The 11768-nt window shown below is 48.2% G+C and overlaps 1 protein-coding gene across 4 annotated transcripts; it reads right to left on the bottom strand.

The window, feature by feature from the left end:
- Window positions 1–904: 904 nt before the first annotated feature.
- Window positions 905–10969, bottom strand: HAUS4 (HAUS augmin like complex subunit 4). 4 transcript variants are annotated; one of them, XM_083706998.1, is made up of 10 exons: window positions 10849–10969; window positions 9084–9156; window positions 8724–8866; window positions 7929–8045; window positions 7121–7261; window positions 5262–5358; window positions 4682–4827; window positions 3737–3867; window positions 2632–2700; window positions 905–1167 (listed from the first exon to the last, which is right to left on the bottom strand). In XM_083706998.1, exons 2-10 carry the CDS (start codon window positions 9130–9132, stop codon window positions 990–992), a joined length of 1071 nt encoding a protein of 356 aa, XP_083563124.1. In that variant the 5' UTR covers window positions 9133–9156; window positions 10849–10969; the 3' UTR covers window positions 905–989. The 4 variants fall into 4 exon arrangements, with proteins under 4 accessions (XP_083563124.1, XP_083563123.1, XP_083563126.1 ...); XM_083706997.1 differs by having other exon boundaries at window positions 10701–10930; XM_083707000.1 differs by having other exon boundaries at window positions 10839–10918.
- Between the last annotated feature and the right edge of the window lie 799 nt (window positions 10970–11768).

Genomic DNA, 11768 nt, shown 5'->3' with positions numbered 1-11768 from the left:
TATTCATGTACTGTATTCATAATTCAGTTGAATATTATATTAAATGTGCCTTTGAAACCAGGTGGCTCCCAAAGCAGCTGAAAATTACAGTCCAAACAGCAGCAGAACAATTTATTTTGGGTACAGTATCTGGAGATGTTTAAGGCTCTCTTTCGGTCCCTGGCAGCTAATACCATTTTCCCCGGTTCTTTCTCCAGCAGGAGGCGCTGCAGATGGAACTTGGAAGCTGGTCAAGATGCCAAGCCACAAAAGCCATCCTCCACTTACCTGCACATTTCACCAAGTAAGAAAACACGGGGACAAACAATTGCAGGGTTTATTTTTTGCTTTTGGATAAAGAGCAAGCCATGAAAAGCCACAAGGGCAACCACAACAACTTCCGGTGCGATTCATTTGCTCTAATTAACAAAAGGTTTGCCGACTTCACCAACATGATGCGCAAATCTGGTCATTATGGAGGACGCAAGTGCAAGTTTTTCTTCTGGGAAATGCTAATGTTTTAGTGAATTCAAAATGGATACCACAAGAAACCCAGCAGTCTGTTCACAGGGCAGGGGAGAAAAGCAGGACCCAGGTGTCTATCCCTCTAATGGATAAGCAACAAAGACATAATCCCCGTGACGGGGTGAGCTCCCATTGCTCAGTCCCTGCTCCTGCCCACCTAGCAGTTCGAAAGCACATCAAAGTGCAAGTAGATAAATAGGTACCACTCTGGCGGGAAGGTAAACGGCATTTCCGTGCACCAGAAGCGGCTTAGTCCTGCTGGCCACATGACCCGGAAGCTGTACGCCAGCTCCCTCGGCCATTAAAGTGAGATGAGCGCCGCAACCCCAGAGTCGGTCACAACTGGACCTAATGGTCAGGGGTCCCTTTACCTTTTAACAAAGACGTGTGAAGCCAGCCAGCCTTTCCTCCATACTTTATTGTACAAAACAGTCGTTACACACTAAACAGAGCAATATTCAACCAGTCTATGCCCAAACAGGGCCTCAGTCTTTGCTGAATTCTCTCAGGGCCCAGCGCCTATTCTCAATGATGGCTTGCAGCCGGGCATATTCCTTCACCAGTTCTTCGAATTCTGGGCCCAGTGTCTCATAGTTGGAGACGATCTTGCGAGAAGTGGCCAGGTCTTGCTCCTCTTGGCTTAGTGCCGCCTGCAGTTTGTCCCTAGAAAAAACAAAGAATGAAAGACTGGCGTGTTGGACAAGCTTTTGCAAAATCTATGCCAGAGACACACTTTTTTTTTAAACATAATTTTTATTAACAGGCCAATCAAATCACATTGTTTCAAATCACATTAATTCCAAATTATACAGCCAGATTTTTAAAATTTTGTTGGGGGTACCCATACATCAAGCTCTGAACGAGGGTCCAAACATCACTTCTATTACTGCTTTAATTAAACAGTTCTATCCAGTTCTGTCCAGATAGTCTCTTTATTACTTTCTTCATCTTCTTCTTGTTGTCATATATTCCTTTCTTTGTGATCTCTGATAATCTTCACAAGCAGGTTAGAAGCAAACATCGTCTGTGTGGGTTTTACAGACTCCACAAGTCATATCTCATAGAGACACACTTTTCCAGCCTCCTAGCAGCTACCCAAAACCCAGCTTCTTTCCACAATCCGTTCCTGTCCATCCAGAAAAAAGTCCAACTGGAGTCGTGTTACTGAGAAGGTACTTCCTATCTCCGGAGGTAGCTGAAAGAAGCCTCTTCAGCATTATCTCCTTGTGCCCTCCAAGCCTCAAGAACAAATATCATTCCTTATATTTCTGGTATGGCATATCGGTTAGAGCAGGGGTTGCCAACCCAGCGCCCGTGGACACCAGGGTACCCGCAAAGACTACCTTCTCAGCCTAGCCTGCCTCACAGGGTTGTTGTGAAGATAAAATGGGGAGGTACACCACCTTAAACTCCTGGAGTAAAGGAGGGATAGAAACATAATGGTACTCAGGCTGTGAGTACCATTGCTTCTGGCAAAGCCAAAAATGGCACCACGCACAGAGAGAAATGAGATGTATTGGTAGGCCTGGGGAACCACACGGTGTACAAAAAAACCCCAACAAGAATGAAGACTAAGAATGCTCAGAGTGCTGGCTGACCTTGAGAGGTAGCGTGTGGAGGAAGAAAGAGAATGAACAGAAAGCCAACCAGGAGGAAGAATGGACTGGATCAGATGGAATCCTGAACAGCAACTTTTTTGTTACTGGTCCCAGTTCTCCAATTCTCTATGTAGGGCTGGACAGAGACCACAAACAAGCAAGTTTCCTGCACTGCTGGGGGTTGGACTAGATGACCCCTGAAGTCCCTTCCGACTCTACAATTCTATGATTCAATAAGATCTTGGCATTACCCTCTAGTGCAGATGCGAAGTCAGCAAAAGCTCTGCAGCACAACTCGTCGTGACTTAGGGTACCTCAGAGATTTTTAAAAAAAATAAAATAAAAGGGAGATGCCTGCCAACGAAACACCATTTGCTGGTAATCACCTTCCAGCTGCTATCTGTATTCACACCTGCCACAGCAGTGGGACCCACGGGAGTCTCTGTGTTTAGCTTTACGGACATAAATAAAGACTGGCCGCCTCAACACACACACACACACACACACACACACACACACACACACTTACCTCATCATGCGATGCACGTCCACTTTCTCAGGCGTGTAGGTTTCCAAAAGGATGCTCAGCTCCTCGAGCCTGTAGCAGACAGAATTATTTGGAGGAGCAGGATTGACAGACACTAGAGTCCGCTTCCTATAACACCTCCCATGTACAGCTTCTTCTCTGCCCCTCGCTCACAGATGACCGCAACACTCCTAACCACTGAGCTGTATCCGACTTCCTACTCACAAAAGGCCTGCTCAAATTAACAAATCCGCGTCAGTCACGTCCCTTTGTTTTTAAAGGGTCTGCTGCGAGTACGACCAACGTTATGTGCAAACCAAAGTTGCAAAGCGTCTCCTGGCTTCTAATTCTCTCTTGGGAACTACAGAAAACCTCCCAGTATGTCCTTTAGGGACATAATGACTTGCTACCCTATGACAGACACCCCAGGTTGGATACAAGGCGGATCACCAAACCATATTCATCAGACAGATCTGATCTGGGTGAGCATAGGAAGTTGCCTTACACAGAGTTGGACCATCGGCCAATCAGGCTCCATATTGTCTGCACTGACCGGCAGTGGCGTTCCAGGATTTTCAGTCAGGGTTCTCCCCGCACCCTACCCAGAGATGCCACCAGGGATTGAAGTCAGCATAGCTTACATGTGCTGAGGAATAAACCTTATCAACAGAAGGGTGTCAGGCTTTGGCCGTAGATAAGCAGGACAAAGCGAAAAGATTCGCTTACCATTTAAAGAGTCTTTAATGATCACAGCAAAAGAACAAAGCAGCCATTCTCGGAGCGAAGGTGCTCCCAGTTAAGGTTTTCACCCACTTTCGGCCTTGTCACTTCTGTGCCTTGCAACCTGATCTTGCAACCACTGTGCTTTTTTTGTAGCCACTTTATCTGCTCTACGTGACCTTGGACTGATAGGCTGGACACTTTCCAGGGAGAGAGAGTCTGTTAGCTCAGACTCTCTCTTTGCTGTTCACCCCCCAGTACGTCCCAACTTTTGTCTTCTGAGCTATGCCCCTCCGCAAACCACTGGTCCAAATCTATACTGCTCCATTGCTCCTGGGCAGCTTCAGGATCCTGGTCAGGAGCTGGGGAGACACAGGTAAGGCCTCACCGTATCTTGAAGAACATGGCATTGCACTTGGTCTCCAGGTACTGGGTGCTGAAATAGTCGAGTTCAGACTGAGCATTAAGGCGGAGCTCACGGGCCAAGCGTTTCAGGATGGCCAAGCAGCGTAATAAGACCTGCGGCACATGGGAGAGTGAAATTAGTGCTTAATCGATTAATCAGTTGCTTGCTACGTTAAGACTTTCTCAGCAACTTACGAAGTTTTAAAAACATAGGGCTGTGTTGGACTAAACCCTGATCAGAGCATTGAAATTAATGGACCTAACTGAAGTCATGATGTATACGGGCAGAAGCGAAGTCTGAACGAAAAGTCCAGCTTGTTTTCATCAGCCAAAAATGAAGTGCCTCTGTTTGATATACAAGGTGTAAATATGCATATTTAGGTAATGATAAAGCGCAATGTTATCTGGCAGAGGCATTGATTCATTTTAAAGATTTGCTGCAGGGCTAGCAACACATTTATTTCCAGGTTATTTAATATTTACCTGGTTACTAATTATTAAAGAGAAACAGGGTATTTTGCACTTTAAAAAGCAGTCAGTTGTCTCCAACATTTTTGGAATGCTCAGAAAAAAAGATTGAAACATTCTGATTTTTTTAACAAGGTGCTCCACTTACACAACAAGACTTTGCTTTCCTCTCCTCTCCCCATGTCCCCCAAAATTTGCCCCAGGGGGTCCCCTGTCCTTCAGAAGCAAATTTTGAGAGGGGGTGAGCACAAGTGAGAGGTGGGAGAAATTTCATTGCAAAATATTTTTTTTAACTACGTTATCAATTTTATTCTCCCCGTTACACACACACACAATGTGTTTTAAACTGTGCAAGCTGAGCTTTCTTCCTTATTTGCACATTTTTCTTGGCAAAATGCGCACAGAGACTTCTGGCCCGCCTAAAGCCCACACTGGCAGACTTCCCTCCTCCAGCTGTTACCTGGGGATAGGCAGCTTTCTGCTGCTCCAGCAACCCCACCAGTTCCTGGTGCCGAGCCTGGCTTTCTCGCAGGTGCCGCTTCTCTGCAGCCAAGCACTCTGCCAAGGTCCCCAGCATTGCTGCCCGTGCAACTTCTCCAGCGCCATCTGAGAAGAAGAGAGGTCAGGTTAACAGGCAGCCCTGACCCACACGGCACCCTTAAATCCCCCAGAATTGTCATAGGCGTTCCCACCCCACACACACCTGCAGGGGGCTCCCCCCATTTGCATTTCAAGTATTTGTAACCTGCTCTTCAGCCAAAAAAAGGCTATCGGAGTAGTTCACACACAATCCATTAAGACTAAACGGTCCCTGCTGCCCACAGGCCTACAAACTCGAAAACACGACGCACGAGGGAGAGGGGACAGGGAGGGAAGAGGGGGAAAGCAAACTCAGGCAGCGCTTTGTCCGATAATGACCAGCTGGCGCAGAAACAGCTAAAGGGCAGAAGGCGCCTGCTGGAGCCGGTGTCTCGGCAAAGCTGCTGGAATGAGAGAACCTCTCCTGCTAAGGCAGCCTGGGGGGAAGAACAGCATCTCACCACTCTCGGGGAGGTAGTAACCGAGTACGGCAAGGCATTTGGACTTAAGGCGTTTCTCCAATTCCGCGGGGAGGTGTTTTCGCATTTGCTCCAGCTCCTGTGGCAAAGCGCAAAAAAGAGAGGACTATAAATGTGAACGAGCTTAACTGTCGCCGGGGATTTTTTAAGAGTTCTTTCGGGTAGCGTTGGGCACATTGGATCTGTATATCAAACACTCGCAAGCCACGTCGACTGAAGTAACAGGGAGAGAGGAGATAAAAGCCCCTAAAGGAGCATCCCCTCATGCAGTGACCATACAACTACTACTGATAGTAATAATTTATTATTTATACCCCTCCCATCTGGCTGGATTTCCCCAGCCACTCTGGCCGGCTCCCAATAGAATATTTAAAAAGCGATAAAATGTCAAACATTAATAACTTCCCTAAACAGGGCTGCCTTCAGATGTCTTCTAAAGGTCAGATAGTTGTTTATTTCTTTGACATCTGGTGGGAGGGCGTTCCACAGGGCGGGCGCCACCACCAAGAAGGCCCTCTGCCTGGTTCCCTGTAACCTCACTTCTTGCAGGGAGGGACCCGCCAGAAGGCCCTGGGAGCTGGACCTCAGTGTCCAGGCTGAACAATGGGGGTGGAGACACTCCTTCAGGTATACTGAGCCGAGGCCATTTAGGCCTTTAAAGATCAGCAACAACACTTTGAATTGTGCTCGGAAAAATACTGAGGGCCAGTGTAGTTCTTTCAGGACCAGTGTTATGTGGTCTCGGCGGCCACCCCCAGTCACCAGTCTAGCTGCCACATTCTGGATTAATTGTAGTTTCTGGGTCACCTTCAAAGGCAGCCCCACGTAGAGCGTATTGCGGTAGTCCAAGCGGGGGATAACTAGAGCATGCACCACTCCAGACTACTAGGCCTTTCTTTCTTGAAATATAGCTTCGCTCACACCTAGTTTGGTGATTAAAAACATGGATTGTGGGGGTGGGAGGGAATACCACCTGGAAGCACTTTTAATTTCACAAAGGCACTAAGAACTCCCTTAGAGAGCTAAGATTCCCAGGGTTATTGAGAGGAAACGTGGGAAGTTAAGCCATGGGGTTTTTTTCTGGTAAAGACACACCTTTTGGGGAGGTGGGGGTTTCACGTTGGCCCTGCCTGTGTCCTGGGGCAGGATCTCTCATATATCAGCCCCTGCCCTACAGATGAATCTTCACCAGGCACCCCCAAACGCGGCCCTCCAGATGTTTTGGGACTACAATCAGGGCTGTCTTTAGCATATGCTGCGCCGGCATGCAAAGATCCCCCCAGTGTCCCCAAATGTTCATTTTGCTGCTGCCGTCGCCTCCTCCCAAGTAGTAATAAATGCTACTTTCACAGAGGGAAGACTGGGGGTGTAGGGTCAGGGAGGGAGGGAGGCTTGGGAGGCAAGCTGCGCGCCCACTAGCCATATGGTTGGCGAGGCGCAGCTGGCGGGCATACAGGGGAGGCCGCCGGCAAAGCCGCGCAGCTCCCCCACTCACTGGGGCGCCCCCGAGAGGCCGGCACCCTGGCACAATGAACCACTAAGCCCTATGGGAAAGATGGCTCTGACTACAATTCCCATCATCCCTGTCCACTGGTCCTGTTAGCTAGGGATCATGGGAGTCCCAAAACATCTGGAGGGCTGAGTTTAGGGATGTCTGATCTTCATGCACATTAAGGCTATCTTGAACAAGAGGGAAAAGCTAGTTGGGGAATAACACGGCCTCTTTTTGCAGGACATTATAAGTTTCGTAACGCGATCTAAAAAGGAAGGATTGGGCCTCTATGCTTGGGCCTCTCAACAGCTCTACTTGTGGGGAATTCTCCTGCTTACGCCCATCTTACTTGGTTAGGGGGAAGAAGCTCCTGTAGATCAGAGGCCTCCAAACCCAAAAGAGACGGTTGTGTGTCTTGCAGAGAAGGGCCGAGATCAAGCATCCGTTTCAGTTCAGCTACCGAAAGCTGTTGCTCCAGGACCTCAAGGAACTGAGGAACAGGAATGAAAGAGGTTGGGGGGGCAAGCAAATCCCCCCCTAAACACAAAGCCTCTCATCAGCCTCGCCAGACCTTCCACACACCCAAGGCTTTTCTCTGAAGCTTGCATAACACCATCACATTTCAGTGGTTCAAGGCTTGATGTTCCCGTTTATCACCCCATGTTTCTTTCCCCGACAAGAAGCAGCCAGGAGCTGACCTGCTCCTCTAAACGGCCAGAATCTACCCAGACAAAGCTTCATCACTTCATTATAAGAACTGTAGGTTTAAGCTCGTAGGCTTGAGCTTGCTTCTCCTTTCCTCCCTCTCCCATCCCATTTTCCTCATATGTCACGGGTTTCTTAGATAGTAGACAGGCAAGATCATCTTAGTACTCATTTCTGTAAGCTACCAGAGTCTTTCTTGCTAAAGGGCACGGTGTAAATGCCTTAAACAAACAAACCGAGATCACGCTGTCTGCTTTTGAGCCTTGTTAGAGCGCTCCACGAACCCACTTCAAAAGCCGACTATAAGCACAACACCATTTTTCTTCAGTAATGCTTATTGCCAAACGCTTTAGCCAGCCTTTCTCAAAGCTCTCTGCCTACTTCTAGATTCCTACCGACAGCCCTGACTCACCCGCCAATCCCCCCCCCCCCCGTTTCCCTTCAAGCGTTACTTTTTGGTCCCGTGGAGACAGGCCAGTTCCCAGTTCCCTTAGCGCCTCCTGCAGAAGCCGATGGACCACTTCCCATTTCAACCAGTTTCTTCGGCACCGCTGCAATTCCTTTCTTGCCTATGAAAGAGGAAATGTGTGGCCGTGGGGATGGGGAGAGACAGCAGTGAGGATACCTCCTTAATAATAAAATAAACACACTCTTACAGTCATCCACTGCTGTACAAATCCTCTTTTAGGCAACGGCGGAGGGAGAGAGGACCAATGCAGCTCAGAGGAAAGCCAAATCATGCAACCTGAATTCTATATAGGGCAGGGCAAACAGGTCTCATGGGGGTGGGCTTCTGAGCCTTGCCATAATGGCTAGTAACCATCAGTAGCTGTTTCTTCCCTGAATTTGCCTAAACCTCTTTCATAGCCGTCCAAGTTGATAGCCATCACTGCCTCCCCGTGGGAGCGAGTGCTATAGTTTTAACTATTCACTGCATGAAGAAATACTTCTTTATTTATCTGCCCTGAGGCGACCAAAACTGTGCACAGGATTCCAAATACCGCTTAACCATAGATTTGTACAAGGGCATTTTTTGCGTAACAGCACAGCTGAGAGTCGGCATGTCAAATCCCTGCCGCTTGGAGGACTCAAACGTCTGTCGCCATCAACTCTAGAATCTTACCACGCCAGAGCCAGAAGGGACTCCCTCCCTCCTAAAAATGAGAGGTCGGGTTTGGACGGCTTTTCTTGTCCAACACCGTGGTCATGAAGCACAGACTAGCCTGGAGGAGAGAACCTGCTCTTACCTCCTCCATTTGTTGTGCCAAGTGTACACTGAGCCCGCTGGAGTCCATATGGCTGGTCAGGCCCAAAAGGAGGTTAGCCAAGCCAGGATAGGCAGCCAGGTCCTCATCAGTGAGTGAGCAAGGGGGCAGGCAGCTCCCACAACCTGGGGGGACGGGAAACAGCAAAAGAGAGTAAAGCTCTGTGCCAGGAGGAGGACCTTTGTCTCTCCAGAATGTTGTTGAACTACAACTCCCATCAGTTCTGGAAAGCATAGCCAATGGGATAGTAGGCGCTGTAGTTCAGCAGCATCTGGAGGGTCAAAGGTTCCCCACATTTGCTTAACGCCTCAGTCTCCCCTCAAATAACCCCCATGAAGTTACCTGGCTGCCGCAGCAACTGAACACCGACGGTCCCTAAGGCAGATGCCATTGGCCCTTTACCAGGAAAAATCAGCTAGAAAAGAAAAAGGTGAGATGAGAGCTGTTAGCAGGCAGAAAGATAGACAGGTCCCTCGGGGGAAATATATACTCGCTGCCATACAGAACAGCCCCTACTGTCTTGTGTGGCAACAAGCAAACCTGGAAGCACAGCTGGTCTCTGGCATATCAGTGCTGGCTGAAGAAGGAATCTATATACCTCTGCCAGCCAGATAAGCATATGTAAAAGGTGTCAGCGGAAGGGAGGGTTATGAGTTTGTCTCAGGCCAACTTTAGGAGATGCCTGTTGGAAGTGTGCCCCAACTTATGTATAGGCACTGCTATGGAGGCATCTACTGCACAGGAATACACAAACCCCTCCCCTCCATCACCCCCAATTTCAGGAAAGTCATGCTAATCCCTAAAGGAGATGCATACATATGCCAAACTCCAACCTGACACTCTAAACTGAGGAAGACCGTTTTTGTTCTCTCCTTACGGAATCGGATAGTTGTCAAGTTAGAAGGGACCTCAAGGCTCATCTAGTCCAACCCCTGCTTAAAAACCTCCAGGGAAGGAGAGTCCACAACCTCCCAAGGGAGACAGTCCCACTGTCAAAACAGCTCTTACTATCAGAAAGTTCTTCCTGATGTCGAGTCCTAATCTCCTTTCTTGTAACTTGAACCAAGTTGGTTTGGGTCCTAACCTCCAGAGCAAGAGAAAACAAGCTCCAGCCTCCAGGTGGCCCCCATCTTATATTTGTGCAGCTGGTTCTACCTGTCATTTGTCCCTGTTGAAATTCATTCTGTGAGTTTGGGCCCGGCTCTCCAATCTGTTAGGGTCACCTTGAATCCCAATTCTCTCTTCAGTTACCCCTCCCAGTTTGGTGCTATCTGAAAATGAGCATACTAGGTCATGCTAACCTAAGAAGCATCCTTGAACATCCTCATCGCAGAGATTGTGCGATCCTGGGGTAGATCTACTTTAAGGCACCCCGGTTCATTGGTCCTCCTCTTGCCAATCCCACGGTAAGCATGAGGAGGGTGTCCTTTCCATTTGCTCTCCCTCAAGGTGTAGGGCAAGTTGAGGGAGACATATGCTGCTGCAGCCAATCCCACTGACCCAAAACCAGACTCCTCATCCCATTGTCCCAGAATGCAACGGGGCACGCACCAAGCTAAACAGCCCATCCTTTGCACAGACCCACCACTGCCATCCCATGCCACTCCCAGCCCTGTGCTTGAGGCAACTGGTCTTCAACTGGCAGGCCAAGGAGGCCACAACAGCAGCACTGCCACCATACAAAGATATGGCAGAAGAAAGAAATGGGTCCTCCCAATGCGTATAAATAGGATTTTAGGCGCTTCTTTCCAGGAAGGTCATTGCTTTCTGTGGGAAAAGCTCCAGGGCCTTAAAAATCTGCGAGGCAGGCAGAAATTCAACTGGTGCAGTTTCCCTTTAAAACGAAGAGGGGAAGCTTCACCGGTTAAGTGTCTGCCTGCCTGGTGTAAAACAGTCAAAAAGCATGTGCACCTTGCTATATATGGGTTTTTTTTACCCACAAACACCCCGCCTACTCACCCCAAAAGCCCATTTTCTTTGCGAAAAGTAAAAATTAGCGTGAGTTAAACATCGAGGCACCCCCCCCCAATTCCGCGCTCGTTTCTTTTTTAGGAAAAAAGTGGGGGTTCCGCCAGTGACGTCACCAGAAGCGTTCACCTTTCCCCACCTTTTCTTTCTGCCCCAGGGCTCGATCTGCACGCGGCCAAAACGCGGCTTCCAACCGTCTCCCCCGCGCGCGCAGCAAAGCAAAAGTTCGAAGAGGAGGCGGAGCCACCTACTTGGGGCGCGCCTTAGAAACCGGAAGCCAATGAGGAGCGGCGAGAAGAAAAGGAAGGCGGGAGGTTGGTGGCAGAAAGGGCGGGACCTCGGCCGCTTATTTACATCCTGATTGGTCTGTGTCTGCAAACCGCCTTCGTTGGGCGCTTTTAATATTCATTCTGAATCTTAAGGAGGCCTTCGCCCGCTGGGGCCGATGGGAGTTGTAGTCGTAAACATCTGGAGGGGCTCAGGCTGGCGATGAGTTTTGTTTTAGTCTATTCTATTCCATATAACATTCTGTAGATTGTGGTTGTAGATTTTTTAGTTATAAATTTTTTTTTGTAAACCGCTTTGAGTTCTTTTCTACAATCTAGCAGTGTATAAATTTTATATAATAAATAAAAATTCCCAGCCAATGCTTTTAATCTTGTTTTTAAATTGTATTTTAATCAACTTGTTTTTATTATTGGTTGTTAGCCACCCTGAGCCCGGTCTTGGCTGGGGAGGGCGAGGTATAAATATAATAATAATAATAACAATAACAACAACAACAACAACAACAACAACAACAGTATTTTTTTTTTGCACAACTCCCAATGTTCTTTCTCTGCGTCCCAAGCATCACAGATGCACCTCAGGTCTTATTGGGGAGTGACACACCGACAACAGAACAAAGGGCTCCCTCTTTAATAGTTTACTTGCAAGCGGGAATTTTGTCAGGGCATCTGGTCATGTCACAGCACTGCAGAAGTGAAGAAAGCTACACTCAAAAGATTTCTCTCTCCTAGTATTATCATTATTATTCATTTTATTAGTCATTTTTTAGGT

The sequence above is a fragment of the Podarcis gaigeae genome, assembly GCF_964106915.1.
Source record: "Podarcis gaigeae genome assembly, chromosome: 13".
NCBI lineage: Eukaryota > Metazoa > Chordata > Lepidosauria > Squamata > Lacertidae > Podarcis > Podarcis gaigeae.
Note: the sequence above shows the minus strand (reverse complement) of the source record. Positions and strands in the feature narration are given on the sequence as shown.

Bases quoted from the DNA above. Each gene is read 5' to 3' on its own strand.
- HAUS4 (XM_083706998.1), bottom strand. From the start codon at position 9,132: ATGGCATCTGCCTTAGGGACCGTCGGTGTTCAGTTGCTGCGGCAGCCA. The intron at 8,867-9,083 runs GTAACTTCATGG...CCGTCCCCCCAG, and splicing joins TCAGTTGCTGCGGCAGCCAG to GTTGTGGGAGCTGCCTGCCC. The intron at 3,868-4,681 runs GTAACAGCTGGA...CATGTGCCGCAG, and splicing joins AGAAAGCTGCCTATCCCCAG to GTCTTATTACGCTGCTTGGC.